The 23,080-nt window shown below is 38.1% G+C and overlaps 2 protein-coding genes across 3 annotated transcripts in view; both read left to right on the forward strand.

The window, feature by feature from the left end:
- The window catches only part of syt12 (synaptotagmin XII), a 24,753-nt gene extending 17,623 nt beyond the window's left edge, over positions 1-7,130 (forward strand). Inside the window, exons 5-9 of one of the 2 annotated variants that reach the window (XR_004657630.1) lie at positions 1,986-2,201; positions 3,133-3,253; positions 3,733-3,866; positions 5,089-6,644; positions 6,678-7,130. Coding sequence is in view for 1 of the 2 variants with exons in the window: in XM_034879181.1 (XP_034735072.1) it covers positions 1,986-2,201; positions 3,133-3,253; positions 3,733-3,866; positions 5,089-5,262 (645 nt within the window). In the remaining variant the exon portion in view is untranslated. Of the gene's footprint in view, positions 1-1,985; positions 2,202-3,132; positions 3,254-3,732; positions 3,867-5,088 lie in introns of both variants that reach the window. The other variant, XM_034879181.1, reaches the window with a different exon arrangement.
- Positions 7,131-7,704: 574 nt separating this feature from the next.
- Positions 7,705-19,888, forward strand: cat (catalase). Its single transcript, XM_034879178.1, has 13 exons — positions 7,705-7,965; positions 8,890-9,061; positions 10,185-10,295; positions 11,311-11,441; positions 11,710-11,814; positions 12,047-12,172; positions 12,298-12,489; positions 13,520-13,672; positions 14,238-14,376; positions 14,830-14,960; positions 16,036-16,143; positions 17,771-17,854; positions 19,433-19,888. Exons 1-13 carry the CDS (start codon positions 7,900-7,902, stop codon positions 19,490-19,492), a joined length of 1,578 nt encoding a protein of 525 aa, XP_034735069.1. The 5' UTR covers positions 7,705-7,899; the 3' UTR covers positions 19,493-19,888.
- The last annotated feature ends 3,192 nt before the right edge of the window (positions 19,889-23,080 follow it).

The raw sequence follows: 23,080 nt of genomic DNA on the forward strand, positions 1-23,080 counted from the left end.
GTGTTTTTCTTTGACTTTTTTTGGAATTCTCAAATAAAACAATGAAAGCAAAGCTTTAATCTAACATGAAGTGACCTTTCGGCAGGAAGAGAACAAGGCGACATTCCTCCATCTGCTACACCTGCTTCTTGCCTTCTGCTCTCAGCGAGACGCTGCCAGAAAACTCACTCGCCTCGTGTCAATGTACCGGTTGTCTTGCACAGTTTGTGCAGGCTGAGAGAGACGGCACATAGACTCACCAAGACCTTAGAAATGCTGACAACAGCTTATCTCACCCTAATGGTGAAGCCAGCCTCTCTCTCTCTTTTTTTCTCTCTCTCTCTCTCTCACTGCTTTTTCTTCCTCCTTTTGTTCTTGAAGTCACTGTTTTTCTCCCTTTTTCATCCCATTTCCCCCTTATCTCTTTTTTCCCTATTAATTTGCCATCTCTCTGCAATAATGTGCATGCCCATTTTCTTCTTTTTTTCTGTTGAGTAGCTCACACACACGACCTCTCTCTGAACTTTTATTGCCTCATTTTCAACACACACATCGCCAATGCTATCCCTCTAAGCGATAAGCCTAACAGTGCAGACAGACATGTTGTGTGGATGGGGTGCAGGCCTGTGTGCCGGGCTCGCAGAGAGATACTCCCTGCTTTGGATGCTTTCTATCTTGATGTACATACTGTATTTGTACAGCAGCAGTCGCAGCAGGGTCTTTTCTGTGTTGGATGTATGATTATGATGCTATTCTTCTGTTTGAAATGAGGCAGGATCTAAGGTCGGCCTCACAGGCTGATCAGACCCAGTTCTTTAAATTCCCAATTCTTTCACTGTACAGTGAATTGTTGTTTCATTGAAAACAATTCCTGACCACAACACATGCTTTTGTTTTTTGTATAAGAATTTGTATTGTATTTAGCAGTTATATTACTCATTGTATTTCACACTTAAAGAACAGCCACAGGTGTGAAAAGGAGCTATTAAATCCCCTCGCTTCTCCCCATTTATTAGTTGCCGGGTAACTTACGTACTTTAGCAATTGATGGAACTCGGCATCTTGGAAAAGTAATAATGTTACTTTTTCTGCAAACCTAAACTGTTCTTCCTGGTGTTTAGCTCAGCTCAGTTCAGTTCTATGGCTTCTATTTTGATTATTGCTTGCCTTATTTACTCAGATAATGTTGTTTTTAGTAATAGAAGTATACGTTTACGTTCAGTTTGATTTAAATGAAGATTCAACTTTATTGTATTTGTACACAGTAAGCACCGGTACAACAAAATGCAGTTTGGCATCTAACCAGAAAGGGCAAAAGGTTGGCAAAGAAAGTGTGTACTGATACGTTAAAAAATAAATAAGGGCTGTACACTAAACAAGTCAATGAGGAGTATGGTCGTTACTTTAATAGCTAGAGTTCATCTATCTACAGCGTCTCTGTGAAGTGAATAGATTGTGATGCTGGTAACATTGAAATATTTCATTTAAAAAAACAGCAGTGTCTTTTCAGATAGAATGTCCCATTACTCATGACAGGCCACAGCACAGCCTGCCAGGAGCTTAGTGGTACTATTTTTGTTTTTACCACCCAAAACGTTTACCTCCTTTGTATACAGTGGGAGTAGAAATCTCAGTCTGTTGTAATTTTTATTTGTTGGTGAACTCTTTTACAAAAGTTCTAATAAATAAAAAATATTTGGCTGTTTATCCTTCACAGCCATACACTAAATTCAAGCGAGTCAGGTAGAAGATACAGAGACTAACAGATGTTACAGCCTACAATCTTTTTTGTGGTAGTTTGAATTTTGCAGCAGTGACTTTTGTGAAGGAGTCATAAGTCGGAATCAACTAAATTAAACTATCTAAGCTTAATTAAGCTGATCATCCTCTTGTCCGGTGATGCCTCTCAAATTGACACAAAGTTAAATTATCTGGAGGGTGATTGTTTCATTTAAAAATATATATATGTAAATTCCTACATTTTAACCATCTTCTGCCTCTTACAGGTCCAGAAGAATGCATTCACCGTGATTTTTGATGAGCACTTCTCCATCCCCATGGACTCCTCCTTGTTGGAGGAGTACAGTCTGCGTTGTGCCGCTTTTGGTATTGATGCTGACGAGAGAAACATCAGCGCAGGATTGGCAGATCTCAAGCTGTCAGACCTGGACCTGACCATCAGACCATTCAACGCCTGGCTCTACCTTCAAGATGTCAATAAGGTGAGTTATACACTAAGTGGCACAGTGCACATTTCCAGTATGACAGGTACTACCTTTTTCAGAAAACTAATATATCTAAATACTGCATTTATTGTGCTGTTTAAGAAAGCATATTGTTGTCTGAGAACCCCTGCTGGACGTTCAGCAAAACTACATGTCATTTTCTATAAATAGGAATCTGAGTTGAGGGGATTTCTTCCTAAATGTAATGCATAATAGATAATTATTATCCAAGAAAAACACACTAAAGGAGTTTTCAACCGTCACAACCATTCTGATGGTTTGTTCTGCTTTCCCAGTTAAACAAATTCTGGCAATATTCAAGCCATTTCATATATATGCATACAGTTGCTCTCCGGACGGCACCACCCCCCCCCCCCCCCCCCCCCTCTTTTTTTTTCTCTGCACTACCCACATTTTAAATTTTTTAAATTTTTGACTTTTGATTATTTTCATATTTTATATTCTTATCTTTTATTTTGTGTCAACACTGTAAAGGGACAATAAAGGCATTCTATTCTATTCCAACCATGAGAAAAAGTGATCACAAACTACAGTAGCATGAATGATGATTCTATGAAGACTCCATCCTCATCAACGTCATTGACAAAATGACTCCTGTCTTACTCACATTATTTATATCAGCAACAGTATCCATGGCTGTAAAGACTAGAGTATGCCAATGAAACAGTGACCAGGTTTAATTATGATCAGTTCATACTTTTAGAAATTTCTAAAAGCTATTACAACTTGATGCATTAAATTTCCATTTAGATTATTTACAATAAAATAAACAATACATAATATACAGATCATCAAATTAGGCAATTTTAATTTGATTAACATTTCCCAAATATGTGTGCTTTCTGTCACATCATCTCCCAGACTGCCGCATGTAATATTAAATGTAATGTCTGCTATGACTCCACAGGCTGTGGATGCAGTTGGGGAGATCCTGTTGTCTCTCAGCTATTTGCCAACAGCAGAGCGCCTCACAGTGGTTGTGGCCAAGTGCAAGAACCTTTTGTGGACCAACAGCAAGAACACTGCAGGTCAGGGACATGTGTCTGTTTTGTAACTCTTTGTATAACTACCTGTAAATCCAAGTCTCTGTCTGCCTTTGAATTGATACAATTTTTCAAAATCACTCTTATCCCTTGACTGTACACAAAACTTACTGAGTTAGTAACAACAGACTCTCAATGTCAGCTCCCAGAGGATACATTTGTTCATTTACATATACAGACAGATGGGACTCACGTAAATGAATTGTTCATTACATGAAATAACCAGATAAATGCCACGCTAAATTTGTACCAATAAAGGTCACCCACTGAAACATTATCATTATCATCCACAGAGCTAATTGTGTGTACAGGACTGTGCTTCTAATTGATTACTCTTCAATGAGGAGTTTATTACATGCTCTACAAACTGCGTGTGGGGGTTGTTTTATGTTTGTGCATGTGTAGCTTGAGTTCTAGAAGCTTTAAATGGGGTCCTAATCTCGTTTGGTCGTTGTTGTTATCAGATCCGTTTGTCAAAGTGTATCTCCTGCAAGATGGCAGGAAGATCAGCAAGAAGAAGACTTCCACCAAAAGGGACGACACAAACCCCATCTTCAATGAAGCTATGATCTTCTCTGTGCCGTCCATCGTCCTGCAGGTGACACTTTAGACTATGGCACCGAACTAGGCCTGAATGAGGAAATTATATAATTAATCTTATTAATCCACATGGGGAATTTAAGTCAAAGGAAAAGATGAGAAAGCTACAAACAGTAATATAATAATATACCAGCATTGTCAGTAGTGGCACCACACCAGTATTTTAATCTTTACAGCAACAATATGAACATTGTGTTGTTCAACATGCACATACAGCTGACAGATAATTTACATGTTCAGTGGACTGTATGGAATTCACATCATTTTTTTCATAATGATTACTGACAATGTGTTTGCAATAAACAGGGTCTTCTTAGAATAGTTAAGCATTTGTCCTTCATGACTCTTTCTTCTGGATTCTTGTGCTTTTGTGTTACCTCATAAAAAGAAGAGAGATAATTGGAGAGATCCTGGTTAAATAAGTTAATATTTATTTAGTATAACAATACAGTAACAGCAAATGAGTATGCATACAGAAGTATCAACAAAACTAAGAGTCTACACCCACATTAATTGCTCTGTGAGGCTGCATGGTGGTGCTAATGGCAGCATGCTAATATACTCACAGTGAAAATGCTAACGTGCTGATATTGAGCAGGCAGACTGCTTGTTTTTGAGGTTCACCATCTACAGTACGTTTAACGTGTTACTATGCTAATATTTGCTAATTACCACTAAACACAAAGTAGGCTATAGCTGAGGTCATTAGCTTTGAAGGTATTGGGTCGTAAATCAAAGTATTGGACATGTTTGAGAGATCTTTAGGGGACATGAGTGTACCAAATGTCATTGCAATTTATCCAATAGTTATTAAAACAATTCACTCAAAACTACAAATGTAGATCTCATGGTGACTCCACAGCAATAGTCAGGGAAACCCCAACAACTTTAGGATTCCTCCTTTGGCGTTCATGAATAACTGTATAAAATGGCATGGCAATCCATCCAGTAGTTGTTAAAATATTTCAGCCTTCAGTTCAGCCTACAATTCCCATGCTTCTGGTTATTTACAAAATGAGCCAAATAGTAATGCAATTAAATGAGACTAAAAAGCGATGAGGTTAAAATTCCTAAAACAAATAATATACACTCAATAAATATAGTTATTACACATGTCCATTTAACTGATTTTTATGAATATCTGGACTAACCACACTGTAAAGAAGATGCTTAGTCATGCTTGCACAGCAGGTTGTGTAATCATGTTATGCCGTCTGCAGGAACTCTCCCTGAGGGTGACAGTGGCAGAGGCCACTGACGACGGCCGGGGCGAGAACCTGGGCCATGTGATCATCGGCCCAGAGGCCAGTGGGATGGGGATCACCCACTGGAACCAGATGTTGGCTACTCTGAGGAAGCCTGTGTCCATGTGGCACCCTCTGCGCAGGATCTAGCCCTCTTTGCTTTCAAACACACAACCTGTTTCAAGTAAAACACTCGATTATTCACGTTCTCTCCCTTTATTTGGTGCCATGTTCAAATCTGTTTTGAGTAAGATAAGAGTGTTTGGCCCACATGAGGATCTTGTGTGGGGTATAAGTCGCTCTGCTGGTGAGTAACCAATTGAAGTAAACACCTTATCTTCATGTAAAGGGGAGGAACCTTTAATGCTGGTGTTTGACTCTGATCCCTGGATCAAATATGCGCATAAATCCTGTCTGTAGCATTTGGCTTCATTCTGGCTCGGGTGCATTATGGGTGAGGGTGGCATTTAGAAAGGAGAAGTGCATATCCCAAACTTCACACTTAAAGTAATTGATGAGTTTTCAAATGGTGTGCATTCTTTATCTTTACCTTGTGCCCTTGGCTTGAGAATCTGGATGAATTACAATACTCCACCACAACAACAGCAGAGGAGACATGTATGTGTATACTTTTTCCCTTCTCAAAAGTTTTGTTCAGAAATTTCATTTTGGACTTTGATGTGAATTTTAATTAACAAAAGGAGCCCAGCCTAGGCAGGCGGAACACCCTCTCTGCATGGTGCCTACTCTGGTTGTAGCCTGTTAGCTGTCTAGAGAATGACCAACTGGACGGCAGGGTGAGATTTTCTCTTTTTCAGGAAAAAACGATTTGTCTTTTCAAACCAGTCATTGATTGCACCTTCTTCATTGATTTTGTAGCGGTTTTAGAGCCGAAATGAGTTAACTCTAATGGATTTGCTTGTGTAATTTGTAAACAGTGAGATTGACAAATAATAAATGTTTTAGTATGTTCAGTATTTATTATGCTTTTGATGAAAATCCAGGTACTCTTATCCAGGTGAAATAATTGTAATTTGTAGCAGTTGTAACAGGATGGTCAAATCATATGTAATCAGCATATTAATGTCATGTTTTATTGTTATATTTTCACCATGATTAATTCAATACAAGTTGCATAAACATATTTAACAGTGTAAATGTTGTTTAACTCTAAAGTCACACTCGTGTTTTTCATAGTATTACAACTTAAATAGACGTCAGATTCCAATTTAAGTTAAACCACACTAAATATTAACAATACTGTTGCTGATCCATTAATTATAATTACAACACCTCTGGGAATTCAACATGTGATGTAAAGTATACTAACTCTTTTAAATGGATTTAAAGTTCCTTTTGCTTAGAGGAATCACCTTCATATTCTGAATTATCATGTAGTTGTTTTTCACCAGGCACTTGTCACACTAATTTTAGCTTTTCTCAGTACGATACCTGTAAACTTCTCATTAGCAGTTCCTGGTTGAAACCAATAGGAGCCACTTTTAACATTTGAATGGTTATATTGCTAAAAGGTTTTACAGTTAAAATGAAGATTATGTGGCAAGGGTCTTGTAAAAGTCAGAATTTCAAGGTGGTCTGAGATATTCTCTACAACATTGTGCAATAGTCCTGTTTTGTTGTAACTTTTGAATGTGAATTATCATGTGAAATAACTGCTATCTCTAAAAGTATCATCAGCCTTATGCATTGTTGTGATTTTTATTTATTCAAGCAGAACCTAGTCTACGTTTTTGGTCAAGTTCTCAATGCATTCCTCGCCTCACTTTGAAAATCAATCCAAAAAGAACACACCTGTGGTCATATAATAGACAATATTTCCTACTGTGCCAAATAATAAAGCAATATTTTCATTTCAAATCAACATTTGCATTCAATTTAACAAAGCTGTAGCCTACATTCAACAATGCATGAAGTTATTTAGCACTTGATGTGAATGTGCCTCAAGAATACAGTGTATTGTGTGAATGCTGTTTGAAATAAAAGCAATTCAACAGTAACAACCCGACCTTGTGTTTATCTTGTTTGAATAACCTTGAATTGCTGTAATCAAAGAGATACTTGCAAGTACCAAACGTAAAAGTAGCTACTCATTGTGCAGAATTCCCACACCACTTTAATGTTGCAGCTGGTAAAGGTGGGCCTCATTTTAATTGCTGCCGATTTATAATACCATCATTTATTAGTTGATTTTAATTTTATGGTAATAATCTCAATCTGCAAAGGAACTATGCACTCTCAAATAAGTGTAATGGAGAAGAAAGTACAATATTTCCTTTCAAAATGTAGTAGATTAAAAGTAGCATAAAATAATGATACTTAATTAAATTACAAGTACTTTAAAATTGTACAAATGTACAGTACTTGAGTAAATGTACTTAGTTACATTCCACCATTGCTAAAGCACAATATCAATTGATGATAAAGGCCTGAAAGTGGTTCCTGCTTTATTAACTGATCTTGAAGGGAGTCCCTTTCAAGACTTTTGCACTTTGAAAATCTGTTGTGAAAACTAAGCCTTAACATACTGTATTATTAAAAGACAATGGACAACCTCGGGTTTGGTGCTTTCTCCTCGTCTTGAAAGTAGGTCAATTTCCTTTTTTCAGCCAATCAGAAAGGAGGGGCGCAAGATAGGGAGGAGCAACATTGAGCAAAGTCCAGGAAGAATTGTTCAGTCCTCGAGATAAATAGATTAGCTACATTTTGTTCCCCAACATCTAACGAAGAGTCTGTGGTCTAAACTTCGAGTGGCGCTGACCTGTCGAGATGGCTGACAACAGAGATAAAGCTACCGATCAAATGAAGACGTGGAAGGAGAACAGGGGCTTGCAGGTAGCTATGTATATAACTTAAACGTTACGCAGTATTTGATCGAGTATTTTTGCTGCAGCCTGACTTGGAATAAAATGGGTGAGAGGTCGTTTAGGATTAACCAGCTAGCTAGCGTTAACGTTAACAGCTAAAACCTAACGTTTAAGCTAGCTTTTCGGACGAGCTAACATTCAACTCCGAAGCAGGTCTTTGCAGACATTTCCAAAGTGTTTAGTAGGCTACTCTTAACTGTTTGTTTGAGTCATTTTATAGCCGTTGTTATTGTTCACTAGTAAACCTGCCAACAGTTGTTTGCCAACGTTATGCTAAACTGACGGTAGCCCCATGTGTTTTAACCACCGACCGTTTCGCAGACCTTTTCAGTCAGTGAATAATTAAAGCAAACTGCTTTAATGTCCTTAGCCAGCTAGCTATTAAGTAACTGGATCATTGTGCAGAGGCATGTGTGCGGTTGAACTTCACCCTGTGTGTTATATAATCTGAGCATATCCGAGAAGCTAAATAGCTAACGTCATTTTAACCTTAAATAACCCTTATTGTTGTAGTCCACCTTCCTCCAGCCCCTTGATGTTAAGCTAGTTTGTATTTTGTGTTTGCCTCAGATTTTTTTATTTATTTATATAATTTACGCTGGTGAACACCTGTGCAATATAGGTAGTTCAAACTTCCTAGATTGATTCTTTTTTTTTTTATTGAGTAAAATATTATAGTATATTTGAAGATCTTTTCAAATGATTTATTTACAATAACATAATTGTTAGTTGCAGTTGTTTGAGGATTTCAAATTGATATTGTACAATTTGTTATGTATGTACATTTGTATCTTGTGTGAGTAAATCTTCCCATCAATATGGGAATATCAATATAGTCTATTTTACCTTAAGTTAATGTTGTTGTTTTTTAAATGCATTCTGTGTGCAACAGAGGCCAGACACCCTGACCACAGGGGCTGGCCATCCGGTTGGAGACAAGCTGAACCTGCAGACTGCAGGACCGAGGGGCCCTCTGCTTGTGCAAGATGTGGTCTTCACAGATGAGATGGCCCACTTTGACCGGGAACGAATCCCAGAGAGAGTGGTGCATGCCAAAGGGGCAGGTGAGCGTTGGTCAGTCTTGCCTGTCTCACCTGTGTGTTGGCTATGTCAGGCTGGCATTACACATTTGTATACCAATTATTTCTTGTTGCAAAAACAATGTTGTAGCCTGTTTTACCTTCTCCTTTATGAACTTCACCATGATATCCTACATAATAAATGTGGCTGGTCAAACAGGATCAAAGTTGTGTACTGCTATCAGTATCGATAATGTACCCAGGTATTGATGCCCAGCTCTAGTTGCTTGATTGTAATGTTAAACTGTTTCTGGGATGTAATGCAACCTTTGTACTGTTATACTGATGAGGAGATTTGCGGTAAAGAAAAGACGATCATACTTGGAGAGGCTTTGTCTTTTTAGTAGGGGTGCACGATTCAGAAAATGTCACAATTCAATATTGATTTTTCTACACCATTACAAAAAAAATATGAATAGATTTTTATAAATTCTAAGCATCAATTTCAAATCTGTAGAGCTTGAATCGCTTCATGAATGTGAATAGATTAAAACAAATATATATTATTTTTGGCACACCCCAAATGTTTTGTAATGGTTGCACTTGTTTCTGTGAATAATGCTAAGGTGTCTAAATGAATTTGGTGATGATGTATTGGTGTTAAAATGCTCAATGTAGTATCTTGTACAATGCTTGTGAAAACATGCCACGCTGAGAACTCTAACCCTGCATAATGTTTTTTTTTTTTTTTTTTTATGATGTGGCGATAATTATTCATAAATTTAATGACACAAATTAAAGACCAGGACTTCTCAGACCGAACAAAGTTTTGGAGAAACATGTTTGCAAATCTAGCTACATTATCCTGCCAAATTCAACAGAACTAACTGATAAAAAAGTAGGCAAAAGGCAAATCAGGGACATTCTTGTTTGTTTATTAGCTCCAGACAAATGCTAATCTCTGCAAGCTTTTCAGATCAAGGCCAAAGGCTTGGGGCTGATATTGAGCAAAACATGTTTGTTGTCCTTCTCCGGAGTGGGCTGCTTTTCTTTCTAGTGGATGGTAGCATAACACTCAGCTAGTCTCTGAGCAGTCAACTACAAATATGTTTCAGCTGATATTAATATGTGAACCAACAATGACATTATTTTCCTTCCCATGATGCAGGCGCGTTTGGCTACTTTGAGGTGACTCATGACATTACTCGCTATTGCAAGGCTAAGGTGTTTGAGCACGTCGGCAAGACTACACCTATCGCTGTGCGCTTCTCCACTGTGGGTAAGAATGACTGTTTTACTTTTAATTCATACCTAATAATTGTTTACAGATTTTCCCCTAAAATATAAAAAAATGAATGCGAATGTGACATAATATTCAGATAAAGGTTTATTTCATATTAGTACTTCCCATGGAGCCTACATGTTTTTAATTGTATCAGTTCTAAAATGTTAATAAAAAAATATATATTGCTTGTTCAAAGCTGGCACCACACTTGGTATCTCTCTTCAACAGGTGGGTTGTGCCCTGAGTATTTTAGTTTGGCACACTCATTGACTCTGATGTTAAACAAGATTAGTATGGGTTACACTTACATCTACATGCACAAGGGTGTTTTGGAAAATTGCACTAATTTTATCAACACGCACTCTCCTCCAACTCAGACTTGTGGAATAGTTTTTGTTTTTTTGCTGATCTGATGAATGAGCCCTCAAAATGTATTCTTTATTTATATTCATTATTTATACTCTGATTATTGTATGGAATAATTGTCTGATCTATAAAACAGTGGAAAAATGTCCTTTTGATTGTCCTAGAGTCCATATTGATGTCTTTGAATTTCTTTTTTTTAACTTACTGTGATGACCGCACTAGCAGCCACACATGTATACAACAACAATTCACGGCGGTAACTCTTTCTTTTGTTGTGAGCACAATATACAAAATAAATACATGGACACACACTTTAGTTCTAGAAACAGTTTTATTAGGTATCTAACTTAGTTTTTTGCTTTGGGTGCACACATAAACTCATGTACAGTAGTAGCACAAGGAAAATCTGCAGATCCTTACATATGAGATGCTGCTTCCACAAAATGCACTCTTTTTTTAAATAATCCCTTGACATTTATTTTTCTGTGGACAGACTTATAAATTAATCGTTTGAGCCCTGTTTTACTTCCACATTGATGGAGCCATTGCTCTTTTTCAGTGTTTGGACTTTTCAGTGTTTGGACTTGACATTTACTTTACTAATTTATGAACATATGTTATCTTTTTTGTTATTTTATTTCAGCTGGGGAATCAGGATCTGCAGACACAGTGCGAGATCCCAGAGGCTTTGCAGTCAAGTTTTACTCTGAGGAGGGGAACTGGGACCTGACGGGCAACAACACCCCTATTTTCTTCATCAGGGACGCCCTGCTGGTGAGTGGGTGTAGAGTGGTGTATTTAGAATTTGCTTTGCATTAGTTTTTATAAGTGGAGGACTACAATGTTATTGAATAACAGTCTGAAGTTTTCTCACAAACAAAGTAATATAGGGAAATATTTTAAAAGGAGATCCATGTGTCATAAACATATTTAATGTACCAGTATTCCAAAAACAAATACACCTGTAAATCATACTGCACCACAAAGATGATCAGATATCAATTTCTTAAAAACATTGACGTACCCCCTTTACCCTATGCAGTTCCCGTCCTTCATCCACTCCCAGAAGCGCAATCCCCAAACCCACATGAAAGACCCCGACATGGTGTGGGACTTCTGGAGCCTGAGGCCTGAGAGTCTGCATCAGGTAGCTGCTGACGAGCTTGATTCTGTTGTTGAAGGCAGATTCTAGTCGAATGTACAGAGGAAGATTTCAAACAGGAAGATAACTTGGTTGATAGCTTATTGTAGCCGTTATTTGCCTCACTGTTTTATACCTGCAGTAACTGGTTGATAGTTTACATCAAAAGTAGTTTGCACAGAAATCTTTGCAGGATTTGTCATTGGCTTGTGTCTTTTGTCCTAAATCCCATGTGCAGGTGTCTTTCTTGTTCAGCGATCGAGGTTTGCCCGATGGCTACCGTCACATGAACGGCTACGGCTCTCACACCTTCAAACTGGTCAATGCTGATGGTGAGCGTTTCTACTGCAAGTTCCATTACAAGGTCGGTTTAAGCCCAGGTTTAACTCCATTTATCTTTTTATAGAGCCACCTGCTGGGATTTGGGCATTTCTTAGTTACAGTATGTCATACATTGTGTTCTTGTTTATTTTTTAATTTATTTTTTAGACTGATCAAGGAATAAAGAATCTATCTGTAGAGGAAGCCGACCGCCTGGCTGTCACCAATCCAGATTATGCCATCGGAGACCTGTTCAACGCCATTTCCAATGGCAACTACCCGTCCTGGACTTTCCATATCCAAGTCATGACATATGAGGATGCTGAGAAGTCTCAATTCAATCCCTTCGACGTTACCAAGGTACCACAGCAGAACAAACTTGGTCATAGGGTTGACTGAGGTCGGCTACACACTGGCTGCATTGTGTGAGGGTGGTGTTTCTGTTGCGTGTCAGCTACATGGATTTTTCTATGTCCTACACACCAGAAACGTGTCTGACGTGGCGCTGCTGCTGCTAGGTACAGGAAGGGCTATCCCGGGACATAGCGCCGACAGATTTAAACTCTGATTTGACTAACAAGACATCATCGGCAGTATTGATAGCAAAATAGGTTACAGATTTATTTATTTTTTTACACGTTTATATCTGTATTGATTTTAAAACCTAGAAACTTTCAAACATCACCATATCATTTATTGATATGTATTTGTGTCAAAATGACATAAACATCTTTTCCTATTCTGTTTTTGCCTGGAAACGCTTGGATGTCGCAAGGAATATAGGAGGGGGTTCTATTTCTAGTTTGCACATGTACTCGAGCCACGCGTGTCACGCAGGCAGTGTGTAAGCTCTAACATGGGAGCCGAAATGAAAACAGACACGCTACGCAGCTGATAGTCTCACGCGACGCATTCAGTGTGTAGCCTGCCTAAGTTTTCAGAAGCCCTACGAATTAGTTCCGTTTTGAAGAAATGTTTTAACACTATTGCAGCAACCTAGTAAAGAGAAAATATTAAAATGAATAAAGCAGTGACCACTTACAGGTATTTATTACGGTTTAGCTCCATAGTTTATGAATTTATAGAGTAGCTTTTGGATTAATTGCACACCCTGTAGCAGATGTAAAATGTGAATTAGGAGTATGTGATCCTGGTAGCCTTGTTTGTATGATGTATGAAATGTTCGATTAATTAAAGCATTAAGTATTTACACACTCATTTTAGTGGCCAAAATCTGATGAAAGATCAAATGATAGAAATTGGAAATGAAATGAAGTGATGTGACAGAAAGCCCTGCGTACATGTCAAACACTACCCTGGGTGTGTTGTTGTGCCCGTCCAGCAGTAGTGGACAGCAACTCTCAGCTAATGCCGTTTTCTCCTTTTTCAGGTTTGGTCACATAAAGAATACCCTTTGATCCCTGTGGGCAAAATGGTACTCAACAGGAACCCAGTCAACTACTTTGCCGAGGTGGAGCAGCTGGCCTTTGACCCCAGCAACATGCCACCAGGCATCGAGCCAAGCCCTGACAAGATGCTGCAGGTAAAAAAACCTCATTGTCTTTTGACGTGTTTTTCAGTCGGGCTGAATTGGGGGGAGTAAAGTACATAAATTGTAAATGAAAATTGAATGCAGGATATTAAGTGTTAAGATGTTTCCCTGATTTCTTTGTGTGTGGCCCCCCCCCCCCATCGTGAGCCATGAACAAAAACCGTAACCCACCTTTGTACTACATATCTTGTCAGTATCTAGTTGCATACTAATGTTGCCTGTACACCAATAACACTCCAAATCATTTTGACAAGTTGTAGCTCTTTTTTGATTAGTGAATATACACACATTTAATGAAAACATTTTACAGTCCCTGTAACTTTAAATCACCACGATGGACCAGTTCTATTCACTGTTGTCTTGTTAAAGGGCCTTTTCATATTTTGTGATACCCACATTTTTATGTTTTTACTCCCTCATGGCAGAACTGAACCTGGATTCAAAGCTTGTGAATAGACTGCTAAAAGCGTGCTTAGTGTTGACTCTTTGTTTTACAGTGGAGGGGCCTACAATGTAACAATGCTCTGTCTTGTGTATCTGCCATGCCTCTGTCTAGGGTCGTCTCTTCTCCTACCCAGACACACACAGACACCGACTGGGAGCCAACTACCTGCAGATCCCCGTCAACTGCCCCTTCAGGGCCCGTGTGACCAACTACCAGCGTGATGGTCCGATGTGCATGTATGACAACCAAGGTTAGTCATAGTCCAGTCTATGTGTCTGTTTTTGTGCCGGTGTATGTGTTTCTTTGTGCATACAATAACAAGCACAAATGCTTAACTGCAGAGGTGGGTCCCCACAGTGTATACCAAGCACACTGCCACCACCAAATGCAATACCAGGGGTTGCCCAACAGGTGTCTCCATTTGGACTGTGTTACATGTGTCCTTACCTAATGAATATACAGAGACTAATGAACAGCTGAATAACTGATAATTTACATACTATACAACATTCACAGCATGCCTTATTTTAAGCCATAGTGTTTGGGCATTATGTTGTCTATTTACTGATCAGATTAACTCACTATACTCACCATAAGTGACTCCTTTCTTTTTTAGTTCCAGTTAGTCTTTGCAGAGTTCAACCCTCAGCAGCATTTTTTCTTCCTACCCGACTCACCAGTGTTTGGTCTGTCCGGCCTCTAGGAGGAGCTCCAAACTACTATCCCAACAGCTTCAGTGCCCCAGAGACACAGCCTCAGTTTGTGGAGTCGAAGTTCCAGGTGTCTCCAGATGTGGCGCGCTACAACAGTGCAGATGAAGATAATGTCTCACAGGTAAAGATAATAACACACTTAGTTATGCTTGTTTTCTATGGCTGAGGCGTATGTTCCGTGTGGTACAAATGAAGCTTTATGAACCCGTGTCTTTATTTTCTGAGCCCACTAGAAGGCAGTCTTGGTTTTAAGAGAAAGGCATTGCAATTCAGTGTATTCTCAACCCTTTGTTAAAGAAAGACCACCATCTAGTGGGCTCAGAAAATAAAGGTACTGGTTCACAAATCTTCATTTGGCTGGCCTGAGCAAGCATAGCCCACCCAGCGGCACTACAGCAAAAGGCAGTATGAGAAACGGAATGTTTTTTTTAATATCAAAATTTGTAAACCTCGGAGCCCCCCAAGAGTACAAATATATAATGCTAAAACAGGAGTATAATAGGGATACTTTAAATATAAGAGTGGTTTTCCTGATCTATGTATTGTGGTACTATTTAAAACCTTGGGAAAACTATGAAGGTCCATCACTTTGATTTTAATCAAAAACAGTCAACCTATGTAAATCCTTCAATTGTTATTTAGTTGAGAGAATCAGGTTGTGCTAATTTCATATTATTCATGTTTAAAAACACATTTTCAACAGAAATGAGTGATTAATCCTTAAGCCTTTTTATATAATTATCAAAAGCCACAACGTATGTATGTATGTATGTATGTATGTATGTATGTATAAATAAATAAATAAATGCCAGTGTTGCTCTGCTTTTGCTTGATGTGTAAATAAGCAACTGTTTAACAAGTTTCCCGTGATGCTATTGTGTAATACGGTTTAATTCTTATAGATTGTTCTGCTGCCCGAAGTGGCTTTCAAAATTGATGATACCGCTTTGACATAATAACGCCCCAAATAAATATAATCAAAATACAGTAATGCAAACATTCACATGTGGTAAAGGGTTCAGATTTCTACTGCTTCCTTCTTAGTTCATTGGCAGTGTACCCTTTTGGTTTGTTAAAATAGGGTCTCCGATTACATATCTTTTTAAATCACAATTTCTGTATAGAATTCACCTAAAGGAATCTCATGTTTTCTTGATTCCCTTGACCAGGATGTCAACTTTTGTGTTTTATTGCAGGTGCGTACCTTCTACACGCAGGTGCTGAACGAAGAGGAGCGCCAGAGACTTTGCAAGAACATGGCAGGAGCCCTGAAGGGAGCCCAGCTCTTCATCCAAAAACGCATGGTAAGTCCACATCCCCTTATGGTATCCACACGGTCTGCGTCACCTTAATGTATTTCATGCATTTGGATTATTCTATCTTTTAAAAGGATAGTTTTTTGTGGGGTTGTTGGCATGGTTGCATTTGTTCAGATATTCTTCACCACAGTAGCCCTGTGATAACCAAATTAGAGCCCGACCAATAAAGGATGTTTAAGACGGATACAAATATTTGGTTATTTGAATATCTGATATATCTGCCGATACATATATTTTAAAATCCAGAAACGCGTTCAACATAAACAGATTCCCATAACATTGGTTATTAGTGTCCTTTGGACAAACCATGCAATTTTTTTATTTTTATTTTTAAAAATGTTTTATCCATTTAAATTATAAATGCTGATAACGATAGATCTGCAAATGCCTGATATCGGCCCGTTGACATGTCGGTCGGTCTCTAAACCAAATGTACCAGTCAGTCTGTGCTCAGGAAGCCTGTGGTTAGTTCGTTGTAAGATAAGACACATGTTTGTTTTTTTTTGGCACAATTCATTGCGGCACACCTTGAAGGGAAATTTTGCCAAACTACTTGTACCCGGAACTTTATCCCCCACTCACAAGCGGTTCATCTGCATGTACTGCTCGCTCTGCAGTGACACGCAGCTGGTAAAAGTTGTTATAGTTTAAACCTTTCATAGTTTTACCTTTTTTAAATCACTGGTAATTTGTTCCACAAGTTTGGTGCAAAGTAAATAAAAAGTTCTCTGATGTTTAATCTTACTCTCAGCACAGTGAGCTTTCCTTTGCAGAGGACCAAGCAAGTCTGGTTGTTGGTATTGTACAAGCGGGTTAGTAATGTATTTGGGCCTAAAGGCCATTTGGTGATTTAACAGTGACTTTATTTTTGCCCCTCTTGGTTTAGAGAAAGTTTTGGGACATGCATAGTTACTAGTCGGGTCAGTTTTGTGGCTTTGTTGGGTTTCTCAAGAGTCTTTGCATCATTTTCCACTGTGGTTATGTTAGTTTTTCACTTGCAAGAAAGGTTCCAACACACGTTAGAAACTGTGTCAACTTATAATAAAGAAGGTTGAGAAACCAAGTTTTTCTCTATAACTAAAAATTATCTGATTCTTTTGTTTTATCTTAACAACTTCACCACTTTACAAAAGTGCTATTCTGCTTTGTTTGGTCACTGTCAATCAAATCACACCCACACAATCAAGTTAACCTGACAACTGGTATTATGCTGATTGAAATTTAGCTAAATCCTGATTGTTACCCGCAAATGACATCAGCTTTTTTTCTATAGATTCCTTCCCACTTCAGAACAGCTAAAATAACACAGAGGAACACAAAGATACAGACCTATGAGAAATATCCAAAATGTCTCTTTACAGTTAAACAGTTGTACCTTTTTTATTCCTGTGTATTTATTTTAAATTATTTGTTCTCATATTCTTTCCTATTATCATTTAATGGATGTTGTGTCCTGTTATTTTATGTATATTCTGTATGTGTTCTGTGTGTCTGATATTTTGCTGCTCCAACACTGGAACTACCCAATCTTTAATATGGCAGCTAATACTTAAGCAGCAAAAAAAAAAAAAGTTTGATGTTTTTGTGTGTCATTGTCTGATTCTGCGTGCAGGTCGAGAACTTGAAGGGTGTCCATCCAGACTATGGTAATAGGGTTCAGACCCTTCTCAACAAGTTCAGTGCAGAGGCCCAGAAGGTAAACACAGCACCCTTGCGGTCTAATAAAATGTTTCCTACAGTTTTAAGCGAGTGGGCGGGTCATCTTCCATGGATGCCATTGGGCTCAGTCTATCATCCATCCACCACCTTGGTTCAGAGTTGTCAAAAAACACCTAAGGACTTTGACATTTTGGACTTTGAGTGTAATGTTTTCACAATTGTCGGCCGGATTGCCACCAAATTTGGTACCAACAGTCATGTTCCCTGGTGGATGGACCTTCTAAACTAATGACTTTACCATCAACTTCAACTGTACTTTGTGTGTAGTGCTAAATTGCATATGTTGGCATGCTAACTAGGGTTGCACAATATTAAAAAATTGAGATAATGTGATATAGATTATGAAGATTGCAATATCAATATTAATTTTTAAACAAGTTACAGCAAAACTCGTCGAAATAGATTCATAACAAATTAATCAAGTTTTCTTACAACACAAGGTTTATTTCAACTGACTGTCATGTTGGACTGGTACAACATGAATACATAAAAATGACCATTTCAACAGAAAAGGACATGGTTTACTGGTTGGAAAATAATAAAAAAGAGAACAGGACACAACTTCTCTTTTTTTGATTTGTTCTGTTTTGTGTTCTCTGTTTCTTCACTTACACAGTCACTCTGTTGAAATATGCACACGTCATGTGGGATGCTCCTTAGGGTTTGTCACATAGTGGATTCATGTTCTGATGTGCACTAACATTTGCAAGTGGCACGGTAACTGACCAATGAAACATAATCATCTAAGGGTTTCAAGCAAGGTCTAAATCGAACATAACTAAGCCACACAGCCATGGGACGGGACGCAGTGCTCCACAAAATAAACAAAATGTAGCATACTTATTGCAACACATCTGATATATTGCGATAACTATAGTCTATAAATCTTGCACACCTCTATAAATTGCGCAACATGATATTGCGATAACAATATTGAGTCGATATATCTTGCAACCCTAATGCTAACCTGCTATTCGAAGCTTGCAAAAATGGTTTGCATTAACTGCTAAACATTGGCATTTTAGTTTTGTCATTGTGAAGGTGTTAGCATTTAGCTCAATCAATCATGAGCCACAAGGCTGGGTGTAAACTCTCTAGAAACGCAACATACAGAGGTTTGTTTGAATGTTGTTGCATCCATAAATCAAAAAAGTTTTCATAATTATTTTCCAATTTGTAACACATTCTAAATATGTGGTCGGTACTACTCAAGTGTTTAATTTTCAAGTGCACTGACAAAACCCTCTTACAAGCGTAAGCAAAGGTGAAGTGATTCTACTGTGTATTTTTAAATGGAACCATTTGAAATGGGTAAAATACCAATTCTCTGATCACTGAGGAGAAGTTTACAATCAATTATAGATATAGGATAATGGAAGAATATGTGAATCAATATTCTTACACCAGACGCGTTGCTCAGAGGATCAGTTTAAAATTTGTTTTGTTTTCAAACATGCCATAATGCCACTAGTCCACTATTATTGACTATGCTGTGTACATGTCCGTCCCCTAATACCACATTTTTTCTCTCTTCCTTTAACTTTGTGTTTTTCAGAACACAAGTCTTCATGTTTACAGCCGTCCAGGAGCCATCGCCGCGTCCTCTAAGATGTGATGCCTTAACCTGACCCCGGAGGCAGCCCGTCATTTAGATCTTCCGTGATTACCCACTGCTAATGCCAGTGTCATGATTGGACTCAACTCTCCAATTACTAATTGTCAGTAACATGACTGAAGTACTAACCTTGTAGTGTCACCGTTGGGGTTAGTTAATTTCTAATACAGCCAGTCCAACCTGTTGATTTTCTTCAACGTTCTCAAAGCTTGTTGTTTTCTAAGATATAAGAGGTTCTGGATCTCAAATTCCGTGAGGTTAATTTGTGATTGTGATTGAACACCCAATTAGAAAAAAATCCCCAGATTGTTTTTTACAATTTAAAACCAATTTTGTCCTTTTGACTGTTTATACCTGGTTATGAAAATATGCTAATTTTGAGTGCTTAAGATTAACCACATACAGGCCTTGAAACTCATTTAGCATTTTGATTGCATAAGTAGAGACTACGTAGTGCTAGTAATTACGCCATTGCTCTGTCGCACAGTCAATTATGCTTGTGCTCGTGGTGTCCAGTTGGCGCTGTGGAGAGACTGAGATGGATGCTAGAGAGACAGGAAGTGACGGATGTTGTCTGTATGTATGCTGTGTCATTGTAATTCTAGACGCCCTTCTGTATCTTTTGTGGTTGTTCAGCATTTTGTAGCTATGTCACTCAACGGACAAAAATATGCTACTTTATCTTACATTTTTGACCAAAGTGTGCCACACTTTTTTTGGAAAAACACTTAAACAGTGTATAATTTTCCTTCCAAATCCCAATAATGTGCCGCTTTGTGTTGGTCTGTCACATAAAATCCCAATGAAAAATATTTACATTTGTGGTTGTAACGTGACAAAATGTGGAAGATCAAGGGGTTTGAATGCTTTTGTAAGCCTCACATGCAATGATCAGTTTTGGTTAGTTCTCAGACAATAATTATGAAAAACTATTTTATTTGAAATGAGTAGAAATAACAATAGAAACCTGTCAGTCTTATGTTCCATGTTGGCGTCTGCACATATCAGATGCAATTCATGAAGAACAGGTTTGGAGATGACTAAAACTAAAACTACCAAATACAGATTATTCTAACCTTTAAACTGTAAGAATCAGTTATGAATTGCTCTCAGTTCAAAATTGTAGTTTTCACCTGTAGACAGAGGCTGCACATCAACAACATTATGGTTAAATATGAAAATTGACAGCAAAGTGGAATGGTATTAAAATTGGTCTTTAAAATTCATACAAACGCAAAAACATATACATTAAAACGCAAAACTCACAACTCGACAAGAGTAAACGGACTAAACAATAGTAGAAAGACTGAAACAGCCTTCTTGCGATTGGGGGGGGATACGGACGGCGCGCAGGGTCTCCTTTAATCCTCCAAGCTAGCTTTTGCCGGACCTTCCTCCACAGCGCTGCAGAGAAGGGTCTGCACAGCATTCTGGGATTGGTTTATTGGCATTTCTTTAAACCAATCAATCGTCTTAGGCTGCCCTACTGCAAAAAAGCCTTGGGAAAAAAACTTGCATTGGTGAAATATGAACCCGTTCCATAGGTGATCTATTTATTTTTTATTTTTTTCCCCAAAGCTGATAATTGAGGGAAATGTCAATGTTAACTGAGTTTAAAAACTCTTTAGGACATTTCTTTAAGGAATCAAATGGCATGTACTACGTTATTTGCCATGACAGCAAACAAGTATGTTTGCTTTTACCCAGACATGTATAAAGAACTACAGGCAGGTAGTACAGGTCTACAGCCTTCTTATAAGACAGCTTGATTTGCTAAATGATTAGCTAGCTTTATCAAACCTGCTGACCGAGTCATCTTTCACTCAGTTATAATGTGGGTTTGGAATGTTAATCCTAACATTTTTATAATTGTAAAGAGTAATGCTGCACCATATTAAAAATATGTATTGGAGAAAACAAACTCATCGAAAATATGTACTGAAGGAGAAATTTTTTTTAACTCCAGTTGAGTGCATATACAGCCTTTTAGTAGGCTAATGAAGTACAATAGTGAAGTATTTCTACTGTGTTACTACTAAACATCTCTGTGTTTACCTCAATGTCTGAATGTTTAAAAAAAAAAAAAAAAAAAAAAAAAGCCATATGCCAACCCTCCAAACATCGTCAAAAGGAAATCACCAAAACTACTCAACAACTCTAGCTACTAGAGTTGAGATGACAGCGATGAATCCTTCAGCTCACCCGGCTGAGAATGTTCCACTGCAGGGGAGGTATGATGGTCTCTCTGGAGGATCTGCAGTGATTCAGCACACCACTGAACACAAAGAAGCTAATAGTAAGTGTTTTTTTTGTTTTTGTAAAAAAAAAAAAGTAACCGTAACAGCCCTAACTTATGGTGATCGTGTCAAGAATGATCATCAGAGGACGGCATCTGGCAGACAAGGAATTCTCATCAAAGGCTTAAAAATTACAATTTCACTACTAGATGTTATGAAAATGAACAATTACAACAGAGACTTAATGTGATTAAAAACTTTGATGGACATTGTTGAAGAGAAGGATTAATGATGAGATTTCTGCAAAACACGTGAGGGAAGGCAAAAAGCAATCTCATTTCCAGCATGAAAATACAGCAAACATGAATCAAAAAATTTTGCAGGAAATTATCAGATTGAGTTTAGGTCAACATTAACAATTTCTCTTGAGGTAACAATCCACTTATAAAATCGATATGCTTTGGTACTTCCAGAGATCCGCAGGGTGGCCGACACCACGGCTCCACTGCCCGCTGCCTCAACATCTGGACCACAGTCCTGTTTTCCATCACTGCTCTTACAACCATTATTGTAATGATTGTCATGCTTGTACGTGTGTCCAGAAGTTACAACAGATACCACACAAACGATGACGATTAATATTAGAGGCTAATGCAGTAGTATTGAAGTTGCCTCTCCCGTGGCTTGGTGACACTTGTGTTTCACTGATTTGCGCTCATGTCACAATTTATAACCTTTTATACCTTTTTACTTACTGTACATTCTTGAGCAAAAGAGATACTATATTTCTATTTGTGTTACAAAGGCTAAAATGGAACTCATCCATGTATCAAGTGCTGTCTGCAGTCAAGTTTGAATGCCAGACTTTTTTTTATTTATTTTTTTTATTCAATTGAAATTTCCTACATGCATGGTCTTCGTCCCAGCAATTGTTTAAGTTTCGTTTTTCAATAAACGGAAGATTATAACTTGGAAACAATAGCTAAAAGGGAACTCATCCATCCGATCTGTAACTGCTGTCTGCAGTAAAGTTAGTTTCGTTTTTCAATAAACGGAAGTTTTCAAAGTTCCTAGTTCATTTGTAGTGTAGTGGGTGGTGCTTTTGCCTCATAGGCTTTTGGTTGGCATGTTAGCACATGCCTGTTCTTTTCCCCAAAAGAAATTCAAAGGGAAATGAACACACCCAATTGACAGGAGTTATTTCACACACTTCAGCAGCCCGCACTCCAACTAGTACTGTTGAGCTGACCGCGATGAATCCTCCAGGTCACCCGGCTGAAAATGTTCCACTGAAGGGGAGGTATGACCGTCTCCCTGAAGAATCTGCAGTGATTCAGCACACCACTGTGAA

The sequence above is a fragment of the Etheostoma cragini genome, chromosome 8 (genome assembly GCF_013103735.1).
Source record: "Etheostoma cragini isolate CJK2018 chromosome 8, CSU_Ecrag_1.0, whole genome shotgun sequence".
NCBI lineage: Eukaryota > Metazoa > Chordata > Actinopteri > Perciformes > Percidae > Etheostoma > Etheostoma cragini.

Coding starts and splice junctions, on each gene's coding strand:
- cat (XM_034879178.1), top strand. CDS start 7,900: ATGGCTGACAACAGAGATAAAGCTACCGATCAAATGAAGACGTGGAAG. Junction 11,442..11,709: donor TCATCAGGGACGCCCTGCTG/GTGAGTGGGTGT, acceptor TACCCTATGCAG/TTCCCGTCCTTCATCCACTC. Junction 14,377..14,829: donor GTGCATGTATGACAACCAAG/GTTAGTCATAGT, acceptor TCCGGCCTCTAG/GAGGAGCTCCAAACTACTAT.